This window comes from Equus przewalskii, chromosome 8 (genome assembly GCF_037783145.1).
Source record: "Equus przewalskii isolate Varuska chromosome 8, EquPr2, whole genome shotgun sequence".
NCBI classification, from domain to species: Eukaryota; Metazoa; Chordata; class Mammalia; order Perissodactyla; family Equidae; genus Equus; species Equus przewalskii.
In genome coordinates, this window is record NC_091838.1 from 82,843,832 (window position 1) to 82,858,361 (window position 14,530).

The window sequence follows — 14,530 nt, forward strand, 5'->3', positions numbered from 1 at the left end:
GATTGGGCTGGGCAGTGTGGACTTGCACAGGGATTCTGGGAAAGGGGAGGCTTGGAAGCCGTGCTCACAAGGTGTGTGTGCGCATGGACTTGTGTTCATGCTCCCGTGTGTGTGTGCACGTGCAGTGTATTGTGCGTGCATGCGTGTGCCTGGGTGCAGTGCATCATGTGTGCATGTGTGTGCTCATGTGCCCAAATGTGCAAGTATGTGCGTGTGGGCGTATATGTGTGGTATGTATATGTGTTGATGTGTGCATTGTGTCAGCATATGTATTGGGCGTGCCTGATGTGTGCATGCATGTGTATGGTGCATTGGACACACAGAGGCGCCTGTTCATGCATACATGTGCATGTGTGCATGATTGCCATGTGCATGTGTGCAGTATGTTGTGTGCGTGTGCGCGTGCATGGTATGTCCACGTGTTCGTGCATGTGGGTACGTGTGTGCGTGATTGCCGTGTGCACGTGTGCAGTACGTTGTGTTCGTGTGCGCGTGCATGGTATGTCCACGTGTTCGTGCTTGTGCGTGCGTGTGTGTTTTGAGGCTGGGCCAGTTTCGGCGATTTGACAGAGCGCAGTGTCGGGCTGGCGATCTTGTGGGAGGACAGTCTGGAGAGCCTGTGGGCTGGGACTGCCAGCCACGTGCAGGGGGAGCTCATCTGCACTGGGCAGGGTGGACCAGAATGCGGTGGCCCCGCGCGGAGACAGCTCGGACCCCAGGGCCTATGCCCCACACGCAGAAGGCCCGGCTGCTTCTGGGACCTTGGGAGTAAACATGGCATCAGAGGTAGTAACAGCAGCCCTGTTTGCAGCTTCCCCTTGTGCGGAAGCATCCACACGTGAACCAGTTTACTCTGCCAGCAGCCACGAGCTAGGCTCCCCTCGGAGGGCCCCTCCTCGTGGGGCCTGTGCATGGGCTGTCCCCGCGGCCTGGAACGCTCCTCCCCGGATACCCGTGGGACTCCCTCCCTCCGCTTCTTGCTGAGACGTCACCTTCTCGGCCAGGCCCACCCTGACCGTGCTCTCCACGCCCACACGCCATCTCTTGTTCTCCTCCTCACCTGTGTCACCCGCCAAGGCGCTGCATGGTTTCCCGTGTTTGTTGGGTCTGTCCCTGCTTGGATGTAAGCACCACAGGCCTAGGGGTTCTCCCACTTGCTGATGCGGCCCCCAGCAGGTGCAACAGCACCTGGCACACAGCGGGCATGCAATACCTGCTTGTTGAGTGGAATGAGGCACAGAGACTTTAGGGCAGTGGCCAGGGTCACACAGCTTGTAAGGGGAATCTGATAGCAGAGTCAGCTCTTGGCCACCTGGTGCTCCTGCCTGGGGCTTCTCCTGCAGTGAGCTCTGCTGGGAAGGTCGTGTGCCCAAATGTGTGTGGGATGGGGTGGGGGGGGGAGGTGAGGTGCAGAGACCAGAGAGGTCTAGCAGTCATTCAGAAGACACACAGCTGAGCTGGGCTGGCACCAGACCCAGATCTTCCCGCGGAGCCCTGTGCCCTGGGAGCTTCGCCCCTCTCGCTGGCCACACACATCTCTCCATCTCAGCCCGGGAAGGCTGTTCGCGGTCGAGCCAGGGAGCGAGCAGGCAGCCCAGGCCAGCCTGTGGCCCATTTTCAGCCCTGCCCCCCGCCCGGCCTGTCCAAACGCCACATGGCCACGTCACGAGTCCGACTCAGCCGGCCTTCCTCAGGCCACAGCAACTGTTCTGTCTCCGCCCCGCCGCCCCCTCCGCGGCTGCCCGCCTGCTCCCACCCGGGTCTCTCAGCGCTGTCTCTCGTCTCTCCATCTCTCCCCCGGAGTCTCTCTCTGCATTTTTCTGCCTCTGGTGAGATGAGGCCATTTCTCTCAAGGGTTGTTTTAAATATTCATGTTTTAATTAAAGAATTTTATTGCAGAAGCGACATGTAAGATAATGAAAAAGCAGCGTCCTGGGGGCTGAGAACCAGTGTGTGTGTGTCCCTGTGTGTGTGTGTGTGTCCCTGTGTGTGTGTCCCTGTGTGTATGTGTGTGTCCCTGTGTGAGTGTGTCCCTGTGTGTGTGTGTGTGCCTGTGTGTGTGTATGTGTGGCCCTGTGTGAATGTCTCCCTGTGTGTATGTATGTGTGTCTGTGTGTGTGTGTCCCTGTGTGTGTGTATGTGTCCCTGTGTGAGTGTGTCCCTGTGTATGTGTCCCTGTGTGTGTGTGTGTGTCCCTGTGTGTGTGTCCCTGTGTGTGTATGTGTGTTCCTGTGTGAGTGTGTCCCTGGGTGTGTGTGTCCCTGTGTGTGTATGTGTCCCTGTGTGTGTGTGTCCCTGTGTGTGTGTGTCCCTGTGTGTGTATGTGTGTTCCTGTGTGTGTGTGTCCCTGTGTGTGTGTGTCCCTGTGTGTGTGTGTGTGTGTCCCTGTGTGTGTTTGTGTCCCTGTGTGTATGTGTCCCCGTGTGTGTGTGTGTTCCTGTGTGTGTGTCCCTGTGTGTGCATGCACCCCCATGTGCCCCCACAGGGTGGTGTCGGGGCCTGGGCTGGAGCCCGAGTGTGTGACTGAGTGACACCTGGGCGTGTGGGTCTGGAGGGGTGTGGGAGGCTGTGATGCTGGCCGAGGGGCCATGACCCGCTCAAGGCCACACAGCCCACGCCGGGCTGAGTCCCTCCCTGCCCTCCGCCTCCAGGCCTGTCCCCAGGGAGCCAGGGTGGCCCCTGCCGTGACACCCACCCCTGCAGGGCTGTGGAGAGTGCCCCACCCTAGGACCCTCATAGTTTCCCTCAGGAAGCAGCTCTGGAGCCCCTTTCTGGGGTCTGTAGGGTGTGGAGACAGGGCCAGCTTGGAATTCCAGGTGGAAGGGCCCCATCTCTATTTGGGACACCAGGGAGGACAGGGGGCATAGGAGGCGGTAGGGCCTCCCTGCTGGGGACTTGGTGTTATCATCTTGGCCATGGATGCTATTCTTTTTGCACAAGGGCCAATTTAGAAAAATCTAGAAAATGAGGTTTCAGGCTCCGTTGTAGACAACGCCCATTCCAGCTGGGCACGCAGGCCGTGAGCCTGTGAAAATGCCACGCACGCGTACGCCGTCATCCATGGAAATATTCCCACGCGAGGCCCAGCTCGCCCCACGCCTGCCTGCCCAGCTGCCAGGGAGGCTGCGAGTTATGGCCCTGGGTGGGTGCCACTTCCCAGAAAGAAGGGGAGCGGGGATGTCCGTCGTACAGCCAAGGCCCAGGGAGGGGAAGCGACTTGTCCAGGTGGCCCAGCGCAGAAGGATGGGGGCAGAGGGACCTGGACCTTCAGGTCTGTAATAGGACTCCCTTCTTAGGACAGGGGACACCTGCCTGACTGAGGGAAAGAAGCACCCAGAAAGTGAACAACCTGCAGATGGGGCAGGTTGGCCAGCTCAGCGAGCCTGTCCCCTTCTGTGAGAGGGGGATGGGACAGCCCTGCTCCGAGGGTCTGTGTGAGGCTGAGGGAGGCGGCTCCTCTGGCCCGGGAGCCTGGAGCAGCCCTCCTTGTCCTCCTTCCTGGGAAGTGGCCCCGTGGGCAGTTGGCACCGCTCTCTCAGCCCCATCCTGAGATCTGACGGTGTCCGCTGCAGCTGGGCGGGCTGCCGGCCACTCCGGCCCTGGTAGTGGGAGCCTCGGCCCTGGTGGAGGATGGGCTAAGTCAGGATCTGCAGGGCGAGGGGGGCCGTGGACCCGGGCTGGGTTGGGGAGGGGCTTCAGGGAGCTGTCCTGCCTTCTGTGGTCCCCACTTGCACGTCCATGCAGGGGGCTCAGAGGAGGAGCCTGGTGCCCCAGGACAGGCCCTAACTTGGTGGGGGGAGCTGGATGATGCAGTGGGTCCTGGGGGAACCCCGCCTGGCGGGCGGGGGCGAGAATGGGCAGGAGCTGCCCAAAGTGCTGGACTGGGGAGCCCTCTGCTGGAGGAGAAGGTAAGTGCATGCCTCCCCTCCTCCAAAGGGGTCCCCGGTAGCTGGGGAAGCCCAGCCAGGGGAGGGCCTCCCCCCGTGCCCCCATCCCAGCTGACCTGGGATGCAGGGACCGGGAGGCCATGGCTTCTAGGCTAGGGCGCCAGGGTGGGAAGGGGGCCCGGAGCCCCCTTGCTTCACTGGGTGCCCTCTCTCCTGGGTGGCCAGGCTGCCTGGCGGCCATTAATTGGCTCTATTCATCCCTTAATGAGATGGAAATGAGGCTTCCAGACAGAGGGGGCATTGAGCGGGGGAAGAAAGGCAGCTTCTTTCCGGGCCTGGAGGGGCAGCCCACCCCCTAGCCTTGCCCACTCCTCTGCTGCCCCTAGAAGCCCACTCAGCCCAGAGCACCATGGCCACCCAGCAAAGGGTGGCCTGAGCGCTTCTGCGCCCAGCACTTCGGGCCCCAGGAGTGCTTCCTGGTAATCCCCCCTGACATGGATGCATTCGCTCAACAAACATTTATCAAGTGTCAGGTATGTGTGGAGACACACGTTTAAAATAAAAATGGTAACAGAAATAGCAGCTGCCATTTCCTGAGTGTTTGTTAGTGGCGGGAGTGTGACCGAGGTCGGGGATCAGTATGTGACTAAGATCAGGGCTCAGTATATGATGGAGGGTAAGGGATCCTGTGTCCAGGATCAGAAGTCAGTCTTTGATGAAGCTCAGTGTGTGACCAGGATCAAGGCTCAGCGTGTGACCAGGGTCAGGGCTCAGAGTGTGACCAGGGTCAGGACTCAGAGTGTGACCAAGGTAAAGGCTCAGTGTGTGACCAGGATCAGGGCTCAGTGTATGACCAGGGTCTGCGATCAGAGTATGACCAGGATCGGGGTTCAGTGTGTGACCTGGGTCAGGGCTAGGCCTGGGGCTGATCTGTCCTCTGAGCCAGCGGCACCCCCTCAGGCCTCTCTTGGTGTGCCCCCCATCCCCCACCACATCCTCACCACCTGGGTCACCAAGGTAACCAGCCCCGAAATAGTGGGTGTTTTGGCAGCTGAGGCCTAACCTGAGTCTATCCTGAAAGACTGAGCTCTGCAGCAGTTGCCATGGGAACCGAGTGGCATCCTCCGATTAGCCTGGCTTGGACACCCTCTCTCTCCCACCCACTGCCAGTTTCCACGTCACTCAGGCTTCCTTGTGGGGGCTGGGCTGGGCTGGGCTGGGGCCGTAAGGGAGGACAGGCAGGACGTGCCCACCCTGACCCCGTCGCCAGGCCTGTGTCCCTGGACTCCAGCCCTCTCTGTTCCTTTGTCTGGGCATCTCAGGCTGGGATGGTTTGTCAGGTGAGACCACAGAGGCCTGGAACGTGGGGCTGGGGTCCTATGGTTGGTCCTGGTAGGTGGCCTGAGTCTGGGGGGCACAGGGGAACTTCTGGAATCTGATCACGGGTTCAAGTCTCTCTCCTTGTGAGCCCGGTGCATAACTTGGCCTCCCTGTCTGCATCTGTGGAACTGCCGGGGTCACAAGGCTGTTGGGATCACCCAGGTGGAGTTGTGTGAAGTGGCTGCAGTGAAGGCCGGGTGACCGGCAGCCTTGGCCATCATGCCTTCAGAGCCGCCCACCTGCCCTGTCCACGTGCCCTGTCCCTGGGGCTGTGCTGGGGACTCCCCACGCCCTCCCCCAGGGCCCCTGGATTGGTGGCCTTCTCCTGCACCTCCCACTCTCGCCTCTTTGGGGTCCCCCAGATATTTGCCGTTTACGATGAAGTAGTATTTACTTAGTATCCTCCGTATTTGTGATCTTACTCAGCACTTGAGACCCTGGCCCCAGCCGCCTCTGAGGCTCCAGCCACTGCCTCCTGGGTGCCAGCTCCGGGGCAGACCCTCCTGGGGGTGGCCTCACCCCAGCCCTCGGCTGTCCAGACCACCCCTCTTTAAGCCTCGGTTTCCTCCACTGTAAATGGGGTGAAAATCTTGCTTCCTGGGGTGGCCTGGGCCTCGAGGTTCCTGTGTGCTGAGGCTCCAGGCACAGAGCAGTGCTCGCCAGGGTGGGGGGCAGGATACCCCAGCCCAGGGTGCCCCAGGAGAGCCGGCCACGGGGGGAGCAACCTTCCTCAGAGGGTGTGGGGCCCGGGTCCGACAGGGGGGCCCAATTCCCGCTCGGCCGCTTCCTGGCTGGGGGCACAGACATCCCTTCTCTGTGGCAGGCCTCGGTCCTCTCAGCTGAACAATGGGAGCAGCGAGGCCGCCCTTGTGGGAACACAGTGATGGACGAGGACATCACACCCAGACCCAGGAAGGGGCTCAGAGCAGGCCCCTCCCACCCCCCCGAGCGAGGGTCTACGCAGGCCCAGCCCTGCCCCACTCTGTGGCCTAGCGAGCTCCTCCCTGGGCCTCTGCTGTACATCTGGGGGCAGCGTGACTACATGTGAGTGAGGGACAGAGCAGGGTCCACACCCACACTGAGGGATGGCAACTTAGTCCGAGCCAGCCCCCTCCCCATCCGGTTCCCTTGTCTGGGTGCCCGCCCACCTGGCCCATCTATCTGCTGCCTCCCACCGGCATGGCCACAGGGCCGGCCCGCTGTAGAGGACAGGAGTCTTGGCCGCTGTGTGCCCCCAACCGAGGTGCTCTGCCTCTCTGGTCTCATGGGGAGGTGGGACCTGTGGGCAGGGGAGTGGGCTCTGTGAGAGAAGGGAGGGGGAAGATTCCACAACAGGCTTGGGGGCATGGAGCCTCCCCTCCTCACACTACGCGCCCAGCAGGGAGAACGAGGCCTGCCTGGTCACACTGGCCGCCTGGCTCCACCCGCCTCTGTTTCCTTTGCCCTGGGCGCCCCCTGCTGGTTGCTTCCTAGAACAGGCGCAGGGACAATGCGGAAGGGGGCTCTGGCACCCTTCAAGAGGCCCTGGACAGAACAGTTGGCACCTGACCGGAGTCACCTGGACACTGAGTTTGCTGCAAATCAACGTGGGTTCTGTGGGGTCAGCCGGACCCCAGTGACAACTCACACATGTCCTTTCCGAACCTTTCCTTGCCGTTTATCCTCATGCCGTCAGTCCTGGGAAGTAGCTCCTCATTATCCTCAGATGACGGGCGTGAGGCCAGGGCGGGATGGACTTGACCATCCCACGGCCGTTGGGTGGTGGAGCCACCACGGGAACCTGGGCTTCCGGCTCCACTGCCCCCTCGGGCCCTGTTCTTGGGCCCACCCTCTGGGACCTCCTGCCGGCCTCATTGTCACCCCATGACGTGGGTCAGCTCTCCCAAGCCACTGATGAGCAAGCTCCAAGAGGCCCGGGGACCCTTCTGATGGGCCAGGTGTCACCTGCCCCCGGCCAGCAGGACTCACCTGCTCCAGCCCTGGGCCAGCAGGCAGTGTGGGGCAGGGGCCCAGCCCGAGTGCAGGTCCCAGTGCCGGACCTTGGCCATGCCATCCGCTGTCTCCTGGCCGCCTCGTGGGTGGGAGCAGTGTTGGGGTGCTGCGGGCGGGGTGCTGGCCCCTAGCAGGTGCCTGGTAAGGCTGCTCTCCCTTAGTGAGCCCGCCCGACCCTGCGTCACTGGGAGGTTCTTGAGGACCAATGGGCCGGCAGCCAGGGTCCCGTGCAGTGGGAGCCGCCGGGGCAGCCCTGAGCATGGCCTTTGGACAGGAGGCGGACGAAGCAGCCCGGCCTCAGCCCGTTGGTGCAGTCTCCACGCTCTGGCCCAAGACGAGCGGCCTCCCTGTGCCTCACCCCTCAGGGGCTCCCCAGGATTTCAAGGCTGTCCTGCTCAGTGTCTTTAGTGGCACTGGGGCCACCACAGGGCGCAGACTCTCGGGGGCATGAGGTCTGGATTACTAGGGGGACAGGGTCAGGATGGAGGAAGACCCATGAGAGGGGCTGAAAGGGGCCAGGTGGGGTCAGGGCAGGGGCGGCTGGAGGGGCCCAGAGGCCCGGGCGGAGGCCTTTGTCCCCAGGCTCCCTCCGCAGCCCGTGGCCAGCTCTGCCGGGTCCAGGGGAGGCTCAGCCCGGCTGGGCCCTGGGTGTGAGGTCCTGTGTGGTCACCAGATGTGGAAACTTGGTCACCTCTGGTGTCCCTGTGTGGGGTCAGGGAGACAGCACATGAGTCATAGCTGAGGGGCGGGGATGATGTGGAAAGCGAGGCTCAGAGGAAACTGGACTGAGCGCCGTGGGAGGGGCTCCACAGGGCCTGAGGACCTGAGCCCAGGAATGGGAGCCCTGGCAAAGGGTCCCCTCTGCCCTCACCCCCATCACCAGGACCTTGTAGGGCAGCCGCGGGGGTGGGCAGGGGTGTCTTCATTCATTCATGCATGCATGCATTCATTCTTCAGACGGGCCTGGGGCTCCAGCTCTGTGTCTGGCCCCCCACTGGGGACCTGGATTCAAAGGCAGTAGAGACCCTGGCACAGGTGCCTGTAGACAGAGAGCTGGAGGGTTCTGTCACCTGGGCACCCAGAGGGCGCTGGGGAGCCAGGTGGGCAGCGACCCCAAGCGCCCCTGGTCAGATCCTTGCCTGCACCTCTGCCTCTCCCGGCCCCTGCCCCCCTCTGCTTCACACCCCCATGACTTGGCGCCCAGGCCCAAAGGGCCTCCTGGCTGGCCCTCCACCGTGCTGTGCCGTTCCCACCCGGGGGGCTTTCGCACGTGTGGGTCTCTCCGCGTGGGCCGCTGTGCCCCAGGTCCCTGCCTGGGACACTCCAGAGGCCACTCTCTGAAAGACACCCCAGCCCTTTGCCTCTGCCCCAGGCCCTGACCCTTGCCCTCTGGTTCCCACCAGGCGGCTGGAAGCTGTGGTCCCTATGGGGCGAGTGCACGCGGGACTGCGGGGGAGGCCTGCAGACGCGGACGCGCACCTGTCTGCCCGCGCCGGGCATCGAGGGCGGCGGCTGCGAGGGGGTGCTGGAGGAGGGCCGCCTATGCAACCGCAAGGCCTGCGGCCGTGAGTGCGCGGACGGGCGGGCCGGGTGGGCCGGGGGCGGGGCCGGTAGAGGCTGGAATCCGAGTCAGGCTGGGCTGGGCGCGGGGAGGACCCGGAGCGGGTGGGGCCCGGTGGGGAGGAGGCCGAGGGGAGGGCGGGCCCTAGGGCAAGGCCAGGCGGGGGCGGCACCTGGCTCGGGGGCGGGGCCAGGGGGGTGGAGCCTAGCTAAGGGCGGGCCGAGGTCTGGTGCTGCGGGCCCAAGAGGAGTGGCGAGATCCAGAGTTAGGTGGGACTGGATGGAGCCTTCTTCTCATCTATGGATCGGAAATTTTGGCATGCAGGCGCAAGGCTGGCTGTGGGGCTTGCCCCCTTCCCCCGATCGGGGGAGCCCTGGCCAGAGCCGCCTGCCCCAGCCTGATCCTGCCTCCAGGATGTATTTCTCTAATAAGGCTCTCTAATGATCTCATGCATATTTTAAGGGCTTCTATAAAGTTAAATCAAGTTATAATGAGACTGTCATTCTTCGGGTTGTTCTTCCTCTGATGAAATTTCCTGGGGAGAGGAGCTCATCTCAAGAGCCTGGGGAGGGCCCTGGGGTGTGGCGGGGGGGGGGGGGGGGCAAGGGGCCTTGGTGGGATGCTGAGCAGAGGAGGACAGCAGCCACTCAGACGTGCCGTCCTGCGGGTGCTGCCTACAGGCCCTGAAGGAAAAGAGAGAGGGAGCGCAGGGGAGATGGGACCCAGAGGGAGGGGTCTCATGGTGGCCAGACAGGGGTTGGTGCCAGGCTGGGTGCCCTTGTGCCAGGTTTCCCAACAGTCCAGTGGGGCCAAGTGGCCGTGGTGCTGGGAAGCCCCGCCCCACGGTGGCTGGGGACTGAGGGACCCAGGGCAGAGAGCGCCGCTCTGGAGCTCCAGGGCCAGCGCTGCAGGCCAGGCCTGGACGCTGACCTGAGCCGTCCTGCAGCCGCCGGGCGCACCAGTTCCCGGAGCCAGTCGTTGCGGTCCACGGATGCCCGGCGGCGCCAGGAGCTGGGGGACGAGCTGCAGCAATTTGGGTTCCCATCCCCGCAGACAGGTGAGCTCAGGGGCTGGGCGGGGCTGACACGATCGGACTGAAACACTGTCAGGTGGGGAAGCTTCCAGGGGATGCAGCCTTTGGGCAAATATTATATGTTGTTAATTGCTGCTACTTCTAAGAAATAACTCTAATAACTTACCATAATTAGACTAACCTCTCAGGTGCCACGCGCTTGCCTCCAGGCAGATTAGCCTTAGGGGAACTGCTGTGAGGTGAAGTGCCTGTCCCAGGCCAGACCACAGGGTCCCAGGCCCGGCACGAGGCCGCCCACAAGGGGTCCCGGGCCGTGTCTGCAGAATGGCAAGTCCTTGAGGTCAGCCCCGGTTCAAGCCCCTTGGGTTTGAGGCCTTGCTGTGGCTGCCTGCGGCCCAGCTCGGCGGCCGTCCTCCTGGGGAGTCCTCTGAGGGTCTGACCGCAGCCCCGGGCCCAGAGGCAGCGGCAGGCCTGTGATGCTGGAGGCCTGGGCCCGCAGGTGACCCCGCGGCCGAGGAGTGGTCCCCATGGAGCGTGTGCTCCAGCACCTGCGGCGAGGGCTGGCAGACCCGCACGCGCTTCTGCGTGTCCTCCTCCTACAGCACGCAGTGCAGCGGACCCCTGCGCGAGCAGCGGCTGTGCAACAACTCCGCCGTGTGTCCAGGTGGGTCTGCGCCGCGGGCCAGGGCGGCCGGGCGGGGGCGGGGCATCGGGGGGCGGGGCGGCCGGGGGCGGGGGGCATCGGGGGTGGGGCGGTCGGGGACGGGGGGCGGGGCGGCCGAGCGCAGCCCCGCCCTCTGGTCTCTCCGCAGTGCATGGCGCCTGGGATGAGTGGTCTCCCTGGAGCCTGTGCTCCAGCACCTGTGGCCGCGGCTTCCGGGACCGTACGCGCACCTGCAGGCCGCCCCAGTTCGGAGGCAACCCCTGTGAGGGCCCAGAGAAGCAAACTAAGTTCTGCAACATCGCCTTGTGCCCTGGTAGGTGAGAGGGAGGGCGCTGGGAAGGGGGTGGGACGGGTCGAGGAGGAAAGGGGGAAGGGCCCAGGGGGTCGCTGGATAGCCCCAGGAGCCCAGGTGTGCCCAGCCAGGCTTACCTGCCAGGGTGCTCAGAGGTTGGAACCCCAGGCTTTGATCAGGCTGTGGGTTGGAGACCCTGGGGCATCTCACTCGTATGCCATGGGCGTTGGGGTGATGAGTCCCCTGGGGGTGCTCATACTTGTGACCCAGACTCATTGTTGGGGTGGTGGCCCCAGCGGGGTGCACACCTGTGTCCCAGGCTGGGCACGGGGCCCTGGGTGTTCACGCCGGTTCCTGTCCCCTTCCTCCCCTGGGCCGGGCAGTGGATGGAAACTGGAACGAGTGGTCGAGCTGGAGCACGTGCTCCGCCAGCTGCTCCCAGGGCCGGCAGCAGCGCACGCGGGAGTGCAACGGGCCTTCGTACGGGGGCGCCGAGTGCCAGGGCCACTGGGTGGAGACCCGAGACTGCTTCCTGCAGCAGTGCCCAGGTCAGGGCGCCGGGTGCCTGTGGGCGGGGCGAGGCCCGTGGGGGCTGTGTGTGGGCTCAGCCAATGGCCGTGGGGGCGTGGGGGGCGTGGGCTGTGCGTGGTCATGAGGGGGCTGTGCAGGCCAGGCGGTTGTCTTTTTCTGCATCAAGTTGAACTCTGGTTTCTCCCCTCCTGGTCTCAACGTCTCCTCTCTTCATGGCTTCCTGGCCCTGCGTCCCCGCGTCCCCGCGTCCCCGTGTCTCTGCATCCCCACGGCTGCTGGACCTGCACCTCCTCGTCCCCGCCCCTGCGCCTCCGTGCTTGGCCGTGTCGCGCAGTGGATGGGAAGTGGCAGGCCTGGGCGTCGTGGGCCGGCTGCAGTGTCACCTGTGGGGGCGGCACGCAGCGCCGGGATCGGGTCTGCTTGGGGCCCTTCTTCGGGGGAGTGGCCTGCCAGGGCCCGCAGGATGAGTACCGGCAGTGCAGCCCCCAGCGGTGTCCCGGTGAGCGTCCCCCACTGCACAGCTGGGCTCTGGGGAAGGGTACCCTGAGCCACTGGGTGGGCTTGGGGCTTGGCTTTGCTGGGGAATGCCTCCCCCTCCAGGAGGTGTCCTGGAGGGGTCATGGCCTTCCCACACCTGCTGCCAGCTCTCTGTCCCCCTTCTGGATCCAGCCCCACTCACCGTCTCTGGCCTCTTCGCAGAGCCCCATGAGATCTGTGACGAGGACAACTTTGGCGCTGTGATCTGGAAGGAGACCCCCGCAGGAGAGGTGGCCGCAGTCCGGTGTCCTCGCAATGCCACGGGTGAGGGCCGCCAGAGGGGTGGTGTGGGGGGCTCCTGTCGTGTCGTCACAGAGGTGTGCGTGAGGCACCGAGGTGCCCCTACTGGCCTGCCCGGGAGTGGACGCGGCCCAGAGGCTTGCCCAGGCCGCCCCACGTGTGCACCGAAGCAGGCACAGTGCAGGTCAGGAGCCCAGGGCCGCCGAGTGGGGACGTTGCTGGCAACCACGTGTCCTGAGCGCTCACCAAGAGCCAGCACCCGCACGAAGCCCATTACATGCAATGTCCCACGAAGTTGTCCACTTATAGGTGGGAAACTGAAGCGCAGAGAAGTTAACACACTCGCCCCGGGCTTGCAGGGCTAGTAAGTGGGAAGTCGGCTTTGAAGGCCTGTGGTCTTAATCCCCGAGCAGCTCTGTGGAGTGATTGGAGAGGCAGGCTGGGCTCCCAGGGGAAGGGGCCCACCCCCCCCAGGGGTTGGTCTTCTTTGCCCCTCTTATGTAAAGGAATGCTGGCAGTTCATGTACCCTGTTTGCTGTGTGACATTCAGGAAGTGACTTAATCTCTCTGAGCCTCCTTTTTCTCTCTGTAAAACAATGGTATTGCAGGCTACCCCCTGCAGGGCTGTGGTAAGGAGGTGGTGGGCTGGCCCAGGGGAGGTGGGGACAGTGCTGGGGGCCGTGGATTCCTGCCCCCCTGATTTGTTTCCAGAACAATACGTGTTCTTGGTAGCATATTGCAAATCAGAGGAGCAAAATGAGGCAACACAGGCCAGAGGATGGTGCGGCTCCCCGGGCCTCCTGTCTGCACACGTGACTGTATCACTCCTCATTTTGATCCTGTGCCACGCCATGGAGTGGGTGTCACTGGCCACCCCGTGGCCCTGTTGGGTGACACATTGTGGTAGTTGTCAGTGGCCCTCATCTCTGTGTGTGCATGTGGCTGTGCTTGGTCCCCTGACCATTTCCTAGGAGTAAGTTTTGGGACTGAGGGTATGCCCCTGTTGAAGGCTGTTGGTACTGACTCTGAGTGTCCCAGTGTCCACAGCTCACCCAGGCCGCTGGAGGGCACCCTCTCCGGCTGGCCCGAGGCCTCTGCCACCCCAGAGGTGGAGCCGGGCAGGGTGTTGGCTCTCCCCCCACACCCCGCCCCGGGCTCTGGATTGGGAGGGACTCCAGGAGAGGCTCCCACCCGGCTGAGGGCTCCTCCTCCACGCAGTGGGGTCTCTGGAGGTGTGGCTCCTGCCGGTCCCCACCCTGGCACAGCTCCTGACTGCAGCAGCTGCTCTGGAACGTGCTGAAGGAAGGACGAAGAGAGGCCGGGCCCCTGTGTGGCCCTGCTCTCAGCAAGAGGCTCAGGGCGAGTCCCTGCTTCTGGGGTCCCATCTGGAGGGGCTCGTGCTGGGGGCTGGGGGCAGGACTCCTGTGCTGGAGGTATCCCCTGCCTGAGAAGGGGAGGCAGAGCTGCCCGTTGTCCCCCCAGGCCTTATCCTGCGACGTTGTGAGCTGGACGAGGAGGGCATTGCCTACTGGGAGCCCCCCACCTACATCCGCTGTGTCTCCATCGACTACCGAAACATCCAGATGATGGTGAGGGCCGGCCTGGGGTCTCCCACCCTGCTCCCCACCACTCCAGGGTGCTTTTCTGCCCTGTGTCCCTCAGACATAGCCCGATGTCCCCAGTGGCATGCCCTGTGGGCACCAGTCAACTGTGACCCCTGGCTGGGGGCTGCAGAGGGTCCCCTACATGTGCGGAGTTCGTGGTACCGCCTTGCTGCGTCCTGCAGAGTCATGGCGCCCAACCCCCATCTCCCCAGACACGGGAGCACCTGGCGAGGGCGCAGCGCGGGCTTCCCGGGGAGGGCGTCTCTGAGGTCATCCAGACGCTGGTGGAGATCTCCCAGGATGGGACCAGCTACAGCGGCGACCTCCTCTCCACCATCGATGTCCTCAGGAACATGACCGAGATCTTCCGGAGGGCATACTACAGCCCCACCCCCGGGGATGTGCAGGTGGGCTCCCAGGGGCAAAGCCCAGGCCAGGGGTGTGTGGGAGGGTGGGCAAGAAGTAGTCCTGGACGCCAGCCTTACTGAGCCCTACCGGGACAGAGGTGGGGCCCTGACCCTGGTCTAACACTGAGCCCTGATCCTAGTCATACATTGACCTCTGATCCTGGTCACACACTGAGCCTTGACCCTCGTCACACAGTGAGCCCTGACCCTGGTCACACACTGAGCCCTGACCCTGGTCGCACTCTGAGCCCTGACCCTGGTCGCACTCTGAGCCCTGACCCTGGTCGCACTCTGAGCCCTGACCCTGCTCACACACTGAGTCCTGACCCTGGTCGTACTCTGAGCCCTGACCCTGGTCGCACTCTGAGCCCTGACCCTGCTCACACACTGAGTCCCGACCCT

The 14,530-nt window shown here is 63.8% G+C and overlaps 1 protein-coding gene across 7 annotated transcripts in view; it reads left to right on the forward strand.

Moving 5' to 3' along the window:
• ADGRB1 (adhesion G protein-coupled receptor B1) overlaps positions 1-14,530 on the forward strand; it is an 88,488-nt gene that overhangs the window by 18,096 nt on the left and 55,862 nt on the right. For all 7 annotated transcript variants that reach the window (XM_070631174.1, XM_070631178.1, XM_070631179.1 and 4 more), the window contains exons 3-11: positions 8,663-8,824; positions 9,767-9,877; positions 10,353-10,517; positions 10,666-10,830; positions 11,193-11,357; positions 11,675-11,839; positions 12,040-12,141; positions 13,600-13,706; positions 13,934-14,128. In XM_070631174.1, the coding sequence (XP_070487275.1) occupies positions 8,663-8,824; positions 9,767-9,877; positions 10,353-10,517; positions 10,666-10,830; positions 11,193-11,357; positions 11,675-11,839; positions 12,040-12,141; positions 13,600-13,706; positions 13,934-14,128 (1,337 nt within the window). The remainder of the gene's footprint in view (positions 1-8,662; positions 8,825-9,766; positions 9,878-10,352; positions 10,518-10,665; positions 10,831-11,192; positions 11,358-11,674; positions 11,840-12,039; positions 12,142-13,599; positions 13,707-13,933; positions 14,129-14,530) is intronic.